Source organism: Labeo rohita, unplaced genomic scaffold (assembly GCF_022985175.1).
Source record: "Labeo rohita strain BAU-BD-2019 unplaced genomic scaffold, IGBB_LRoh.1.0 scaffold_160, whole genome shotgun sequence".
Lineage (NCBI taxonomy): Eukaryota > Metazoa > Chordata > Actinopteri > Cypriniformes > Cyprinidae > Labeo > Labeo rohita.
In genome coordinates this window covers 42,133-54,783 of record NW_026127780.1, presented here as the reverse complement: position 1 = coordinate 54,783, position 12,651 = coordinate 42,133, and the positions used below count along the sequence as shown (strand labels likewise).

The window sequence follows — 12,651 nt, the reverse complement described above, 5'->3', positions numbered from 1 at the left end:
AAGATGGAAGTGTTTGCCGTTTTCTGCAAAAACAGCTGTACAAAATAATTATAGTAGAGCTTCTGATATTTTTTTGGAATTTACTTGAATTCCAAAACCATTAACGACCTTGTCACATGCCACTATAGATTGCTAGGTAGCCTTATAATGTGCACATAAGGAAGATACAGAAACACAAACGTTTTCTGTTCTTCAAACGACTGTTATGCTTACTTGTCTTTTTATTTATTTTTCTATCCCAAGCTGTTACAGCAATAACAAAAGCACCAACTTCATCCTCTGACTCCATGTTAAATGCAAAAGCTCATGCAGTTGCTATAGGAAAGTACAGATTTTCATTTATCAACTGATTCATCATGATTATTAGTCTTTACTGGATCATATTATGTACTAGAGCTCACAACCTCACGAGTGGCCAAAACCACGGCATTTCCAGCTGCCTTGAGGCTGATTGAGCACTTTTCTGCCCAGAAAACTAATATCAAAATAATAACCACTATCAATAGCATCACAGGTAATATAATGTAAACTAAAAGCAAAGGCAGCGATAACTCTGTTTCCTCCTGTCCCTAGCTCAATTTCTTTTTTATTTCACGAGTTCACCCTTACATCTAATCTGGTTGAGTAAACAGTAAGCATATTTTCGCATGCTGTCCTGGAGGAGGGCTCCGAGCCCAGAATATGGCCCGAACCCAGAGAACTCCCCCCATCCCAAGTATAGGATGAGGATAGATTAAGAGTGAGGAGTTGGGGTGGAGGTGGGATGCTGAAAAACAGTCGAATGACGGAGGTAAGTCGGCTGTGTGTATATATATATATATATATATATATATATATATGACGAGTTGCACCTGTGCCAAATTAGTTGATTATCTGATCGTGCTCCTCCTGAACTTTGTTATCAAACATCATATATATATATATATATATATACATACAGTGTTGGGGAGTAACTAGTTACATATAATGGAATTACATAATTTAATTACAAAATAAATGTAATTAGTTACAGTTACTGAGAAAAAATATGTAATTAAATTACAGTTACTTTTGAAAAATGACATTGATTACAAAGGGGATTACATCTGAATTTTTTTTCACACATCCACCCCCCACTTACAGATTTAATTGACTTTTTTTAAATTCCATTGACTGCTCTAAAATGACACACCAATGTTTCAGAAGTTTAGGACACAGAATAGGACACATGCTTATTCAATAACTGTTTAAACTATGGCTAAACTATGACAAGAAACCAAACCGTGGAAAATAACAAAACAAGGCAAGGAAATCAGGGAAAACGCTTAGTACTGTAGAGTCCACACAGGCAAACAATACTACACGACACCTGTTTGGTGTAGGCCTCCTTAAATGGCCACCAAACAGGAAGTAACCCATGAAGCAGCAGAGGGAGTGGTAACAGAATGTCAGTGGGTGAGGGCTCCCTCTGCTGGCGTGGCATTAAAGGGGCAACATATGCTTGATAATTTTTCTTGGAAGAAGCTTTGCGTTTGGTTAGCTAATGAAATATTAAAGCTTAATTCAATATTATGTGTACAATTTCTTAATTCTGTCATCCTGGTATCGTGGACTTGCTCTATTGTTTCATACAAATGCAGCTGCTGCCATTTTTTTCTTTTTTTGTACACTGTAATGGATATTAAGATCAATAACAAACTAGTACTACTACTTAATTATTTATGTGGTGAAATGTTGTGTAAGAAAACTGGTCTGACTGCACTGTGTCCCTAACATGTCTAGTTTGAACTTGCCGTTTGCTAGCAACTGATTTCTTCATGAAAGCTTTGCGTTCAAATATTTCAGTGTTTCGTGTCTAATAATTTTGACACGAAACATTTAAATAATCTGTCAAGCAGCTGTATAATAAGTGAGGTAATGTACATTCAGCCAGTTGTTATCGCAAAATAAAAATGATTAATAGTTGAAAAATATTAGAAATTTAGAGAAGTAATCAAAAATAATTAAAAGTAATAAGTTATATATATATATATATATAAATGACTTCAGAAAGATGACAGCATCATTATCTTATTTTTACACAGAGATTGTTAGTTCTATTGATTAAATCTGTTGACTTTAGCAATTTTTGTTGCATTATGTGCTAATGGTTATGATTGAAAAATGGGGAAACAGCACTTTTCAAGTTTTTCTCCAAAGTTTGCATGCCTGTAACTTAAGACGTTTTAAAAATATTTTAATGCCCTGATGATTTTTAGGAATTGGGTCTTAACAAACTTTCCTTTTGGCATCTTCATTTTTAAGGCCCCGTATGGTTCAGTTCCAGAGATAATGGAATTTCAATATGGCTCCAAGTGTAAATTGTTAAAATTTACACATCTTCAGTGGTCAAAAACCAAATGGGGGTCAGTTTGAAAAAAATATGATACTTCTTTTCTTTTAAGGAGGAATGTCTGAAGAACAAATAATGTTGAAACAAGTAATCTTGTATCTTGTTTCTTTCTGTCAAGACAACTGCATTGAACATACCAGCCTGAGTGCCATAAATATTGTTTCTCCAAAGTGTGTTTGCCTAAAACTCAAGAAATATTTAAAGATATCACAATATGATTTTAGATTCTAGTTCTTCACAAACTTTTCTTTTGGGTTACTAATGACACATCATCTGGGTATTTTCATGTCTGGAAAAAAAAAAAAAAAAAAAAATGGAAATAAATGGGATTAAACAGGCTAAGCAAGCCAGAGGTGACAGTTGCAAAGAACCAAAACTCAGTGACAGAAATGGAGGGAAAAGCCTTGGGAGAAACCAGGTTGAGTCAGATATCACCTGCCTGAGGCTACTAGTTTGTTAAACTGTGTGCTGGGTGGCTGGGATTAGAAGTAATTTTGCAAGCCTTCCTCAGATATCACAGATGGAAGATGTCCTGTAGGGTAGGGAGTTGCTGATAATGACTTCAGCTGTTTTCACAACTCTTTGAAGGGCCTTCTGGTCGAGGAGTGAGCAGCTGCCATACCAAACTGTAAAGCACCCTGTCAGGATGCTTTCAGTGGTGCATCTGTAGAAGTTGGTAGGGATTTTGGGAGGGAGACCAAAGCTCTTAAGCTTCCTTCGGCATGTGTATGATGTGGTGTGCAGAGACAGATAGATTATCAGAAAGGTGCACACCTAGGAACTTAATGCTCTTGACTCTTTTACTGCAGATCTGTTGATGTATAAAGGAGCATGGCTGACCTTTCCTATCTTCCTGTAGTTCACAATCATCTCTTTGATTTTGCTGACGTTGAGGCAGAGGTTGTTATCATGCACAACTGTGATAGTTTTCTCACCTCATCACTGTAGGCTGCCTCATCTCCATTTGTAATGAGACTCTGCATTGTGCAAGGGTGTCCAAACTCGGTCCTGGTGGGCCACTGTCCTGCACAGTTTAGTTCCAACTTGCCTCAACCCACCTTCCTGGAAGTTTCTAGTATGCCAAATAAAACCTTGATTGGCTGGTTCAAGTGTGTTTAATTGGGTACAGAACAGTGGCCCTCCAGGGGCAGGATTGGACAACCCTGGGTTAGAGCAATGATGTCATCAGTCGATCTGTTTTTCCTATATGCAAACTGGAGAGGGTCCATAGTGTCTGGCAAGAAAGAACAGATGTGGTCTTTAATGAGGTGTTCAAAACCATTTTTGATACGATAGGTCAATGCTACAGGCCGGTACTAATTTACGGAGGTAACAACAGGCTTCTTAAGGACGACGGTGGTTTTCTTAAAACAGGTGGGAATCACAGACAGTCTAAGAGATAGATTGAAGATCTGTAAACACTTCTGCTAGCTAGGTGGTGCACGATCTGAGACCATGGCCATGAACACCATCGGGACCAGGTGCTTTGCATGGGTTGACTGCTCTAAATGATCTGGACACATCAGGCATGGAGAAAGTAAGAGAACAGCTGTAATTATCTGCTGGCAGTTTTACTGCAGAGAAGGAATTGTTCTCCTTAAACCGTGCTTAGAAGGCATTCAACTCATCCGGCAAAGAGGCAAACAGATTCATGTTGTAGGTTGTTCTATCCTTTTTTCCTCTGTAGTCCATGATTGAGTGTAAGCCATTCCACAAGCATCTAGGATTAGATCCCTGAAAGTTTTCCACTATCTTGTCACTATAGACCAGGAGTGCCCAAACTTGGTCCTGGAGGACTGGTTCAGCTCCAGCTTGCCTCAACCAGAGTTTTTCTTACTATAGGGAGATGAGAGGGTCTGTTTTACTTACTACTGGAGAAAGCGTAACAGCTAACTTGGATTACGTGTCCCTTAATTACCAATCACATTAAAGCCTTGACGTCATTGAACTTCAGATACCATAGTTTACGGATACCGTAGGAATGAATGAGAAGTGCCGTAAGCTGAATCCCACCTGTCACAAAAAGTCAGTGACTTCTCTTATAAAACTGCATTTTTTTTCATGGTAAACTATAAAAATAGTTCAATCCAAAATTATTTTTTAGTGTAAAACATGCTGAAGATTAGCAGATAGGCTGTCGATTCATTAAATGATAAGCCATTTCCTCTAAAAAGCTGTTTATTCAGTGTAGTGAAGCCTCAGCCTCTGGTCTCTCTTACGCTTTTTTGGCTAATCTTGCCATCTAGTGGCTTTGCCTCAACACACCCGCTGGAAAGTTTCTAGTATGTCTAGTAAGAGCTTGATTAGCTGGTTCAGGTGTGTTTAATTGGGGTTGGAGCTAAATTCTGCAGGAGACCAGCCATCCAGAACCAAGTTTGGGCACCCCTGCTATAGACTCTTTTTGCAGTCCTAAAAGCTCTCTGAAGATCTTATCTGTTCTTTCTGTATGCCTCAGTGTCACCAGAGTTGTAGGCTGAAGTACGTGCTTTAAGTTTAGCCCTGACATCAGCACTCAACCAGGGTTTCTGGTTTGGAAAAGTTTTAATGCAGATTTTTGGGATGATGTTTGTGTATTCCTCAATGTCTGTGCCTGCTGCATCCCAAAAGATCTGCCAATCTGTTGTGTGAAAATAGCGTGAGGGTGGAATCGGCTTGAATTTGTCTGCTATTCCGAAAACAACCATGTAGAACAGGGGTGCCCAACCTTTTTTGAACAAAGATCTACTTTTAAATTTGTCAGTGTGCTGAGATCTACCAGTCCAAACAGAAAGGCAGTTGCTACTCATAGCGTATTTACATATTTAATGTGCACAAAACAAACAGAAAAGTAGCCCTAATCCATATATAATAAAACACAGTCTAATTGTAGTGACAATAAAGTTATTTCTCTACCTTAGTGGGAACTCTGGCACTGGGAGGAGGCAGCTAGTTTCTCGTAGTCAGGGCAGTAGGAGCTGGTTGCAAGCCTTAAGCAGGCCACAAGGTGGTCATCAGTCATTGTAGATCTGTACTTTGACTTGATGATTTTCATGTGCGAGTAAGCACACTCACACAGGTAGGTTGATCCGAAAAGTGCTGTCAAGTTGAAAGCACATATTCTGAGGTTGTGATACTTTTGTTCAGGCAGTAAGTTCCAGAACTGTCAAAGTCTTTGCTCTGACTCCGAAGTTCTGCCTGCATGTGAGGAAAGTTCCGCAGGTCACAGTGTTGCAGCCTACTTGAAAGCAGTTGTAGCTTGCTTTTAAATGTGTTCACTGAACTGATCATGTTGATTACATGTTTGTCTTTACCCTGCAGCTCTAAATTAAAATCATTCAGCAGGTCAGTGAGATCGGTCAGGAATGCTAAATCCAATAGCCACTGGTGGTCCTCTAGCTGAGTGTATTCTGCATGTTTTGAAAGTTTCAGGAAATCTTTGATGTCAGGCAGCAACTCCCAGAATCTCGCTAAAAATTTACCTCTACTCAGCCATCTAACATCCGTGTGCAGCAGCAGGTCTGTGTGTTCTGCACCGGTTTCCTCCAAATGAGCACGGAACAATCTTCTCTGTAGACTCCTGGCCCGAACGGAACACACAATCTTCATTGCAACATCCATCACTTCTTGCATGTTTAAAATCTTACCACACAATGCCTGCTGGTGGATTATACAGTGGTAATTAAGGAAGTCTGGGAAATATTCACTCTGTTTGCACAATGCAATGAACCCATTAGTACGGCCCACCATTGCTGGAGCACCATCCGTTGTGATAGAGATGAGTTTAAAGAGGGGCAATTGGGTCTTGTTGACAAATTCCATGAAAGCTTGGAAAATATCTTCACCTCTAGTGTGTCCTTTCAATGGCAAAATGGTGAGCAGCTCTTCTTTTGCACCCATGTCTCCAAAAACCATTCTAATGAAAACACACAGCTGTGCCACATCCACAACATCAGTCGACTCATCAAATTGAAGAGAAAAACATTCACACTGTTCAATATCCTTCCTTAACTGCGCCTCGACATCCTCTGCCATTCCCTCACATCGCCGTGTAACAGTGCCACGGAATAATTGCACGTCCTTAACGGCAGCTATGATATCACTTTTATTCTTAAAGTCACCAAATAGTGCGCCTGCAGCCTCGACAAATGCTTCTTTCACAACTTCGCCATTCTTGAAAGACTTCTTGTGTTTTGCAAGAACGTGACTGACGCGATAAGATGCTATAGTTGCAGCCTTACCCTTTGTGTTTGGCCTGGTGAAAATGGACTGCTGTGCTGCTAACTGCCTCTTCAATTCCTGGACTTTTCGGGTGCGTAGAGCTGATTTAGCCGGGAAATCTGCATCGTAGCTTTTGTGCACAGTTTTGAAATGGCGCTCCAAATTGCCCTTCTTCGGTAAGGCCACACTCGCATTGCAAATAAAACAGATGGACTTCAAATTTGAATAAACAAAAAAATAATCCTCTTCCCAGTCTGAATGAAAATGATATGTTTTCGTTTTTTTGGCTTCTGCCATAGTTGCGTTTTACTTTGCTGAAGTCACAGCTCTCTCAACTTCTCCACTTAAACAGTGAGTCCCTACTAATAACGTAACGTGCCTAGCTAAAACCCTGGCTGAATTCAGATTAGCGTACTAGCATACTACTCTTGCTATTTCTGCCATATATTTATATGAAATAGTATGAGTAGTATGTTAGTATGCGATTTCAAATTCAGCCACTAATTCCGTCGGTTTCAATTTTCAGCGCAGAGCTGAATGTAATCAGTGATCTTGTAAGGGTAAATAAAGAACTGTTTTTTAAAATAAGTACAGCGTTTCTTTACTCAAGAAATACTATGTCTATAAAGGTTAATATTTTATGTATTTGAGGTCTGAGGCGTGGGAACAGTGAAGAAAGAGAAAGGGCAAACCAGAGGGAAATTTACTCTCGCGATCGACTGGAAAGCAGTCTGCGATCGACTGGTCGACCGCGATCGACTGGTTGGGCACCCCTGATGTAGCACATCACTATAGATTGCTAGGTAGCCTTATAGTGTGCACAAGGAAAACACAGAAACACACACATTCACTGATTCTAACTGTTTTCTGTTTTTCAAACAAATCCTTTACTCATTAATCTTTTTATTTAATATTCTATATGAAGCTGCTTCAGCCACAATGAAAGCACCAAACTCAGTCTCTGACTCTGACATTTTTTTAAATTGTTTTTTTTTTATTAAAGAACACAGTATCAGCCAAAGTATAAGTCAGGTTCATACCAAACTTTACAAATTAGAAGTTAGTGCAGTATGACACATCTTACACTGATTAGCATTCACATGGTTCATTACTGGCTAATTCACATTAGCATTACTGGTTCATACTGAGTAAAAAGGCTCACAACCTCATGAGTGGCCGAACCCACCCTGTTTTCAACTGCCACGTGGCCAATTAAGCACCTTTCTCTTCTGAAAACTACAATGAAAGTAGAACCACTATAAATAAGCCAGGTAGTATAATGCAAACCCAGAGCAAATGCAGCGATGGCAGCAGTCTCTCCTGTCCAGTGGATATTGATCCTGAAAAAAAAGAAAAAAAAAAAAAAAAAAAAAAAACCTCACTGAGATAAAGGCAACAGATCGATCTATAATTTATATACAGCAGTATTCAGACTGGAACATTACTAGTAAACTTCAGATATTGGATCAAGGTCTTGCAGTATTTACAATTTAAAGCAAATGTAGGATTACAAATTTAAGAATTTGTTTAAAATATGCTGATCTTATGTTCTGCTATAGCATCACAAAAAAAAAAAAAAAATAAGGTGAAATATATTGTATTTAGCATTTAAGGTAAATATGATGTTATCGGACAAATGATTCTCTCAAGCAAAGTTTGTAGCAAGAGGTTCCTGCCAGTTCCTGTTCTCTTATTGTAAGTCAAATGAGCCAGATTACTGAGATGTTCACCTTTTGTTTGTAATGGCTCTTGGTGCTTTTGCCCCAGTCTTCGAGTAGTTATGCTGATTAGTTTAGGACTGGTGAAATGTGGCAGTTTGCTATACCTGAATACTTCATTTGCATGCTTTGTTTGGGGTTGTCACCCAGGTGCTTTGTCTCCAGATCTAAGCACTGCCCCCTAAATGTATATAAACTACAATGTATCACTGCCTTAATTAGACTTTTGATGACTGCAGCGCCACGCAGCACGTTCTCAATAAAGAACTCTGCTGAAGATACCCAAGAGTCTCCTGGTCTTCGCTTCTGAGTTTACAACACAAACAACTTTAAATTAAAAAAGTTTATGCACTAATCAAATAGTTTCAAATACCATTAATGATCAGCTTTACAGTCTGAAGTTCATTTGAGTTTTTGATGTAGCAGATGTATTGTCCTGCATCAGTGTGTATAAGATTGTTGAGTTTGATGGAGAAATTTCCTTTCAGATACTCCTGAGAGAAAGTTTCAACTCTGTTCTTGTTCTCTGGGTCCTGTGTCACTGGTGAAGTGCTGCATGGAATTATGTCACATACAATCTTGCTGTCATTATGTCTCCAGCTCACATCAATGTCTTGAAGTTTAAGAAGTTCAGCTGAAGAACACGGCAGAACAACAGAACCACCAATAACAGCCTGTACTGTGACCTGCAAAGACACTGAAATCATACAAACTAACTATAAACACAGTCTGGTATTTAAACATATGGGGTAAATTTAAATATCAAATGTAGTTTTAGTTCTCACCATTTTTTATCAGCACAGCAAATACACAGATGAAGCAGCAACTGCAGAAACAGAAAAAGTTTCTTAAACTTCCTCAACTTGGATAGCATGACTCAAAGCTGGGACCGAGATGGGTCTTGCACATGTTGCCCAGTTGGGTCCCACCAAGTGGCAAGTGCAATCCCATATGAAATCCATGTGGGCAATTAACAGATATTAGCTGCATTACAGCTGCCGAGATGGGTCTTGTATGGGTTTTGTATTCTATATATGAAATCCATGTGGGCAATTTAACATAGGGCCATTGGAATGGACAACCTATATGGGGTTTGTTTAAAGCATTTGATACAAAACTGGGTAGCAAAACACTTGTAATACAAAATGATTTTTTTTAATCATAACCATTCATTCAAGCATGTAACATTAATGAATGTTTCTAAAAAACTTTATTTTAGTTTAAATAAAGCATTTGACAACCAAAACAAGCATGAAAACAACATTCATGAAGTTTCTTCAACTACTTTCAGATCAACTTGAACAGCATCTTTCATGCATTTTGATTCCCACATAACATAAAGGTAAGATTGTGTAAGATGGAGTGTCTCTTCCATGTCAATAAATGCTATATTGTTATAATTTATAAATGTTCTTCAGCCATCTTACCCTACTGGTAAAACCTTAATTTCACTGTAGAACTGGGCAAATCATACTACTACTAAAACTAACTACACATGAAACACAAAAGATGATAATACAAAATGCTAATTGCTAATTGCTAACAACTAAATCAAAATAATAGTCACAGCAGATAAACATAATAATCGAGTTTATAATAATTTTTCTTTAATGCATTCACAATGTTTAAAAGTTACCCCTTTTTATTAATTCTAGTTTAAATAAGCATTTGACAAACCAAACACAGCAGGCCAAACAAGCAGTAATCTAACGTTACATCAGATCTTCCTTTTTGAGAAATACGTGTATGTCGTTTAATTTAGAACTCATCAAACGTACCTGTTCATCCTGGTGGACTAATATGATCAATATATATTTTACGTAAATATTTCTAAAATTAAATTGAAATACTACTTTTTCAACTCTTCCGGTACAATGGGCTGTGCGGCTTCCTACAGATGACGTCAGACACACGCAACGTCAACGTCAACATAAACATCATAGACTTTTGCTCTGGTGTTTTTTTTTTTTTTTTTTTGCCCTAAGAAATGTAAATTGTAAGCTAAAAAATTTTATATTGTTACACACACAGAAGCAAATGAAAATGTAATAAAAATGTAACAAAAAAAGTTGTCTATCACATGCTTTCACATGTACTCTGACTCTTAAGGATCTTCAGATAATGAACATGTCTTTTCCTTATGTCCGATACGCCATTTAATCCAGTGAAACACACGGCAGCAAATTATTAAAGTAAATGTACTCACGTGAGTATGCGATTAAAGCTTCCTTTTGAAAAATCTTCTGTGAAAATGTTGTATTCTGGATCAAGTAAAACATTTCTCTGAACAATGTCTTATATATTCCCACTGTCATTGTCATTGTGTCACACTGTCAGGTGTTGACTTTGTTGTAAGGGCAGGACGAAATACAGAATTTCCAGAAACATCTATATTCTAACCTACAGAGAAAAAAAGGAAAGGGAGAAAGAGCTGAAGACAGTCTGGATTTTCAGATGTTCAGATTTTGTTTTATCAACACCAACAGACAGAAAAACAGTTACTCTCTACTGAAGAAAACAGAGAGAGACAGATACCTGCATTGAGAGTTTTGGTTGTCATATCTGAGCTCAGTCCAGAAAGATCTGCCTCATTCCTCTCTCTCATCTTCATCCTGACAGACTGAACAAGTACTGTGAAGAGTAATATTCTCTGTTAACCCAATGGGTTCTTCTAAGTGGCCAGACATGCTGAGCAAGTGTTTAATAAGTGGGCAGATCATGTGTTTAGTAAGAAACAAATCACAGTGGTTCCTGTTTCCACTGAAGAATTCCTGTTTCTCTAAAAATGGGAACCCCCCACCCCACCCATCCCCCCCACACACACTCACTTATTATCGTCAAGAGAATGACATAAATGCAGCATGTCCAGTGACTCATTTGAACCACAGAGACACTGAAACACACAGAAGAAAAACATGTATTGCTTGCTATTTCAGCAAATTGGTTTGGGTGTTACATGTTTGTTTTATTTTGCACTCTGTGGGACAAATAACAATTGTTTTGCTTTAGAAATGCAGTCCTTCTCATTTTTATAATGTTAATAATTGTCTTTGGTTTTCCATATTGTTATTATTCCAAGAAATGCCTTTCATGGTAAAGCAGAGCATTTTGTATAAATTGTTTTTTATTATCGCATTATATGGACCAAATATCTTAGACATCTATTTTGATAGTGGATAGAGATATACAGACACATTTACTTTGCTTTTACTTAATTAGACAGCACGTGTGTTTAATCTGATACAATGTCATGAGAGAGAATTAATTTTTTTGAATTTTAAATACATCTTTATTATAACAATTTTCTCTTAATTTCTTCTTAATTGACACAATTATTCACACTTCATGCAGAGACACCTTTTTTCCATACATATTTAAAAAGTCAACACCATTTCATTGTTCTCACGTAAAGTACACAAAACCTCATTTACCCTAAATATCTACAAACTTTGGTAAACGGTCCACCAACTTATAATAAGCAAACTCTACTTTTAGTCTAGCTGCCACAAGTCCCAAAAACATAGGAACCACACTTATTTCATCCTGCCCTAGAAGTTTATTTTTTCTTGTTTTCCAAATTACTTGCAGTGCCAGATAAAAAAAAAAATAATAATTAAAAACAAAGATATTTTCCTTTGAGCTGAATACCTAGGCCCATAAATGAACAATTCAAAAGAAAACACACTTCTCAGTTAAAAAAAAAAAAAAAAAACATTAGAACATTTCTGTACATACATAAAATTTGAAGTCTTGGATAAACAAAAACGAAAGAATATTTTAATCAAATGTAATTTTTTACTGTTATATTTTGAACGTTGCTGTTTGTTCAAAGGGAAAAATAATCTTTTGTAGAAAAGGATTTTTTTGTAACTGACAACATTCTCATGCATTAAATTTTACACATCTCATAAAAAATAATTATTCTGAACATCCAATATACTTCTCCGTCATATTGCTTTATTTTGTTAACTGTTATGAAAACATATTTTGGCTGTATTGCAAAACAGTTGTTTTCGTTGTTTTTCACCCATGTTATCTTGTATTTTAACAAATAAGCATATATGACACCAACATTTTAAATTCAACTTTACAATTCTTGATTACAATCTTCAGCACAATCAATCAGCAAAAACTACTAGCCTAACAAATATAAAGTTCAAACATTATTAAATACTAGTGAACAGTCAGCAAAAAGAACAAATATACAAATTACAAGAAAAATCACAAATAAATAAATAGAACAAAGATACAAATTAAACAATACTTTATGTTATTCAGATTTGTAGCTGTTCATGTGTGGAAATAATATATCAGATCAGAATGGCGAAACTGGACAACATTTGAAGAGTTCAGATGCAAAACCAG

The 12,651-nt window shown here is 37.2% G+C and overlaps 1 protein-coding gene across 4 annotated transcripts; it reads right to left on the bottom strand.

Annotated features, from left to right (window-relative positions):
• Window positions 1-2,714: 2,714 nt before the first annotated feature.
• LOC127158609 (zinc finger BED domain-containing protein 5-like) lies at window positions 2,715-10,970 on the bottom strand. Of its 4 annotated transcripts, none has more exons than XM_051101675.1 (5): window positions 10,822-10,970; window positions 10,493-10,686; window positions 9,072-9,112; window positions 8,299-8,983; window positions 2,715-7,908 (listed from the first exon to the last, which is right to left on the bottom strand). In XM_051101675.1, the coding sequence occupies exon 5, from the start codon at window positions 6,863-6,865 to the stop codon at window positions 5,450-5,452; it is 1,416 nt and encodes a 471-aa protein (XP_050957632.1). In that variant the 5' UTR covers window positions 6,866-7,908; window positions 8,299-8,983; window positions 9,072-9,112; window positions 10,493-10,686; window positions 10,822-10,970; the 3' UTR covers window positions 2,715-5,449. The 4 variants fall into 4 exon arrangements, with proteins under 4 accessions (XP_050957632.1, XP_050957631.1, XP_050957633.1 ...); XM_051101674.1 differs by having other exon boundaries at window positions 8,660-8,983; XM_051101676.1 differs by lacking the exons at window positions 10,493-10,686; window positions 10,822-10,970 and adding an exon at window positions 10,065-10,478 and having other exon boundaries at window positions 8,660-8,983.
• Window positions 10,971-12,651: the final 1,681 nt, after the last annotated feature.

Bases quoted from the DNA above. Each gene is read 5' to 3' on its own strand.
- LOC127158609 (XM_051101675.1), bottom strand. From the start codon at position 6,865: ATGGCAGAAGCCAAAAAAACGAAAACATATCATTTTCATTCAGACTGG.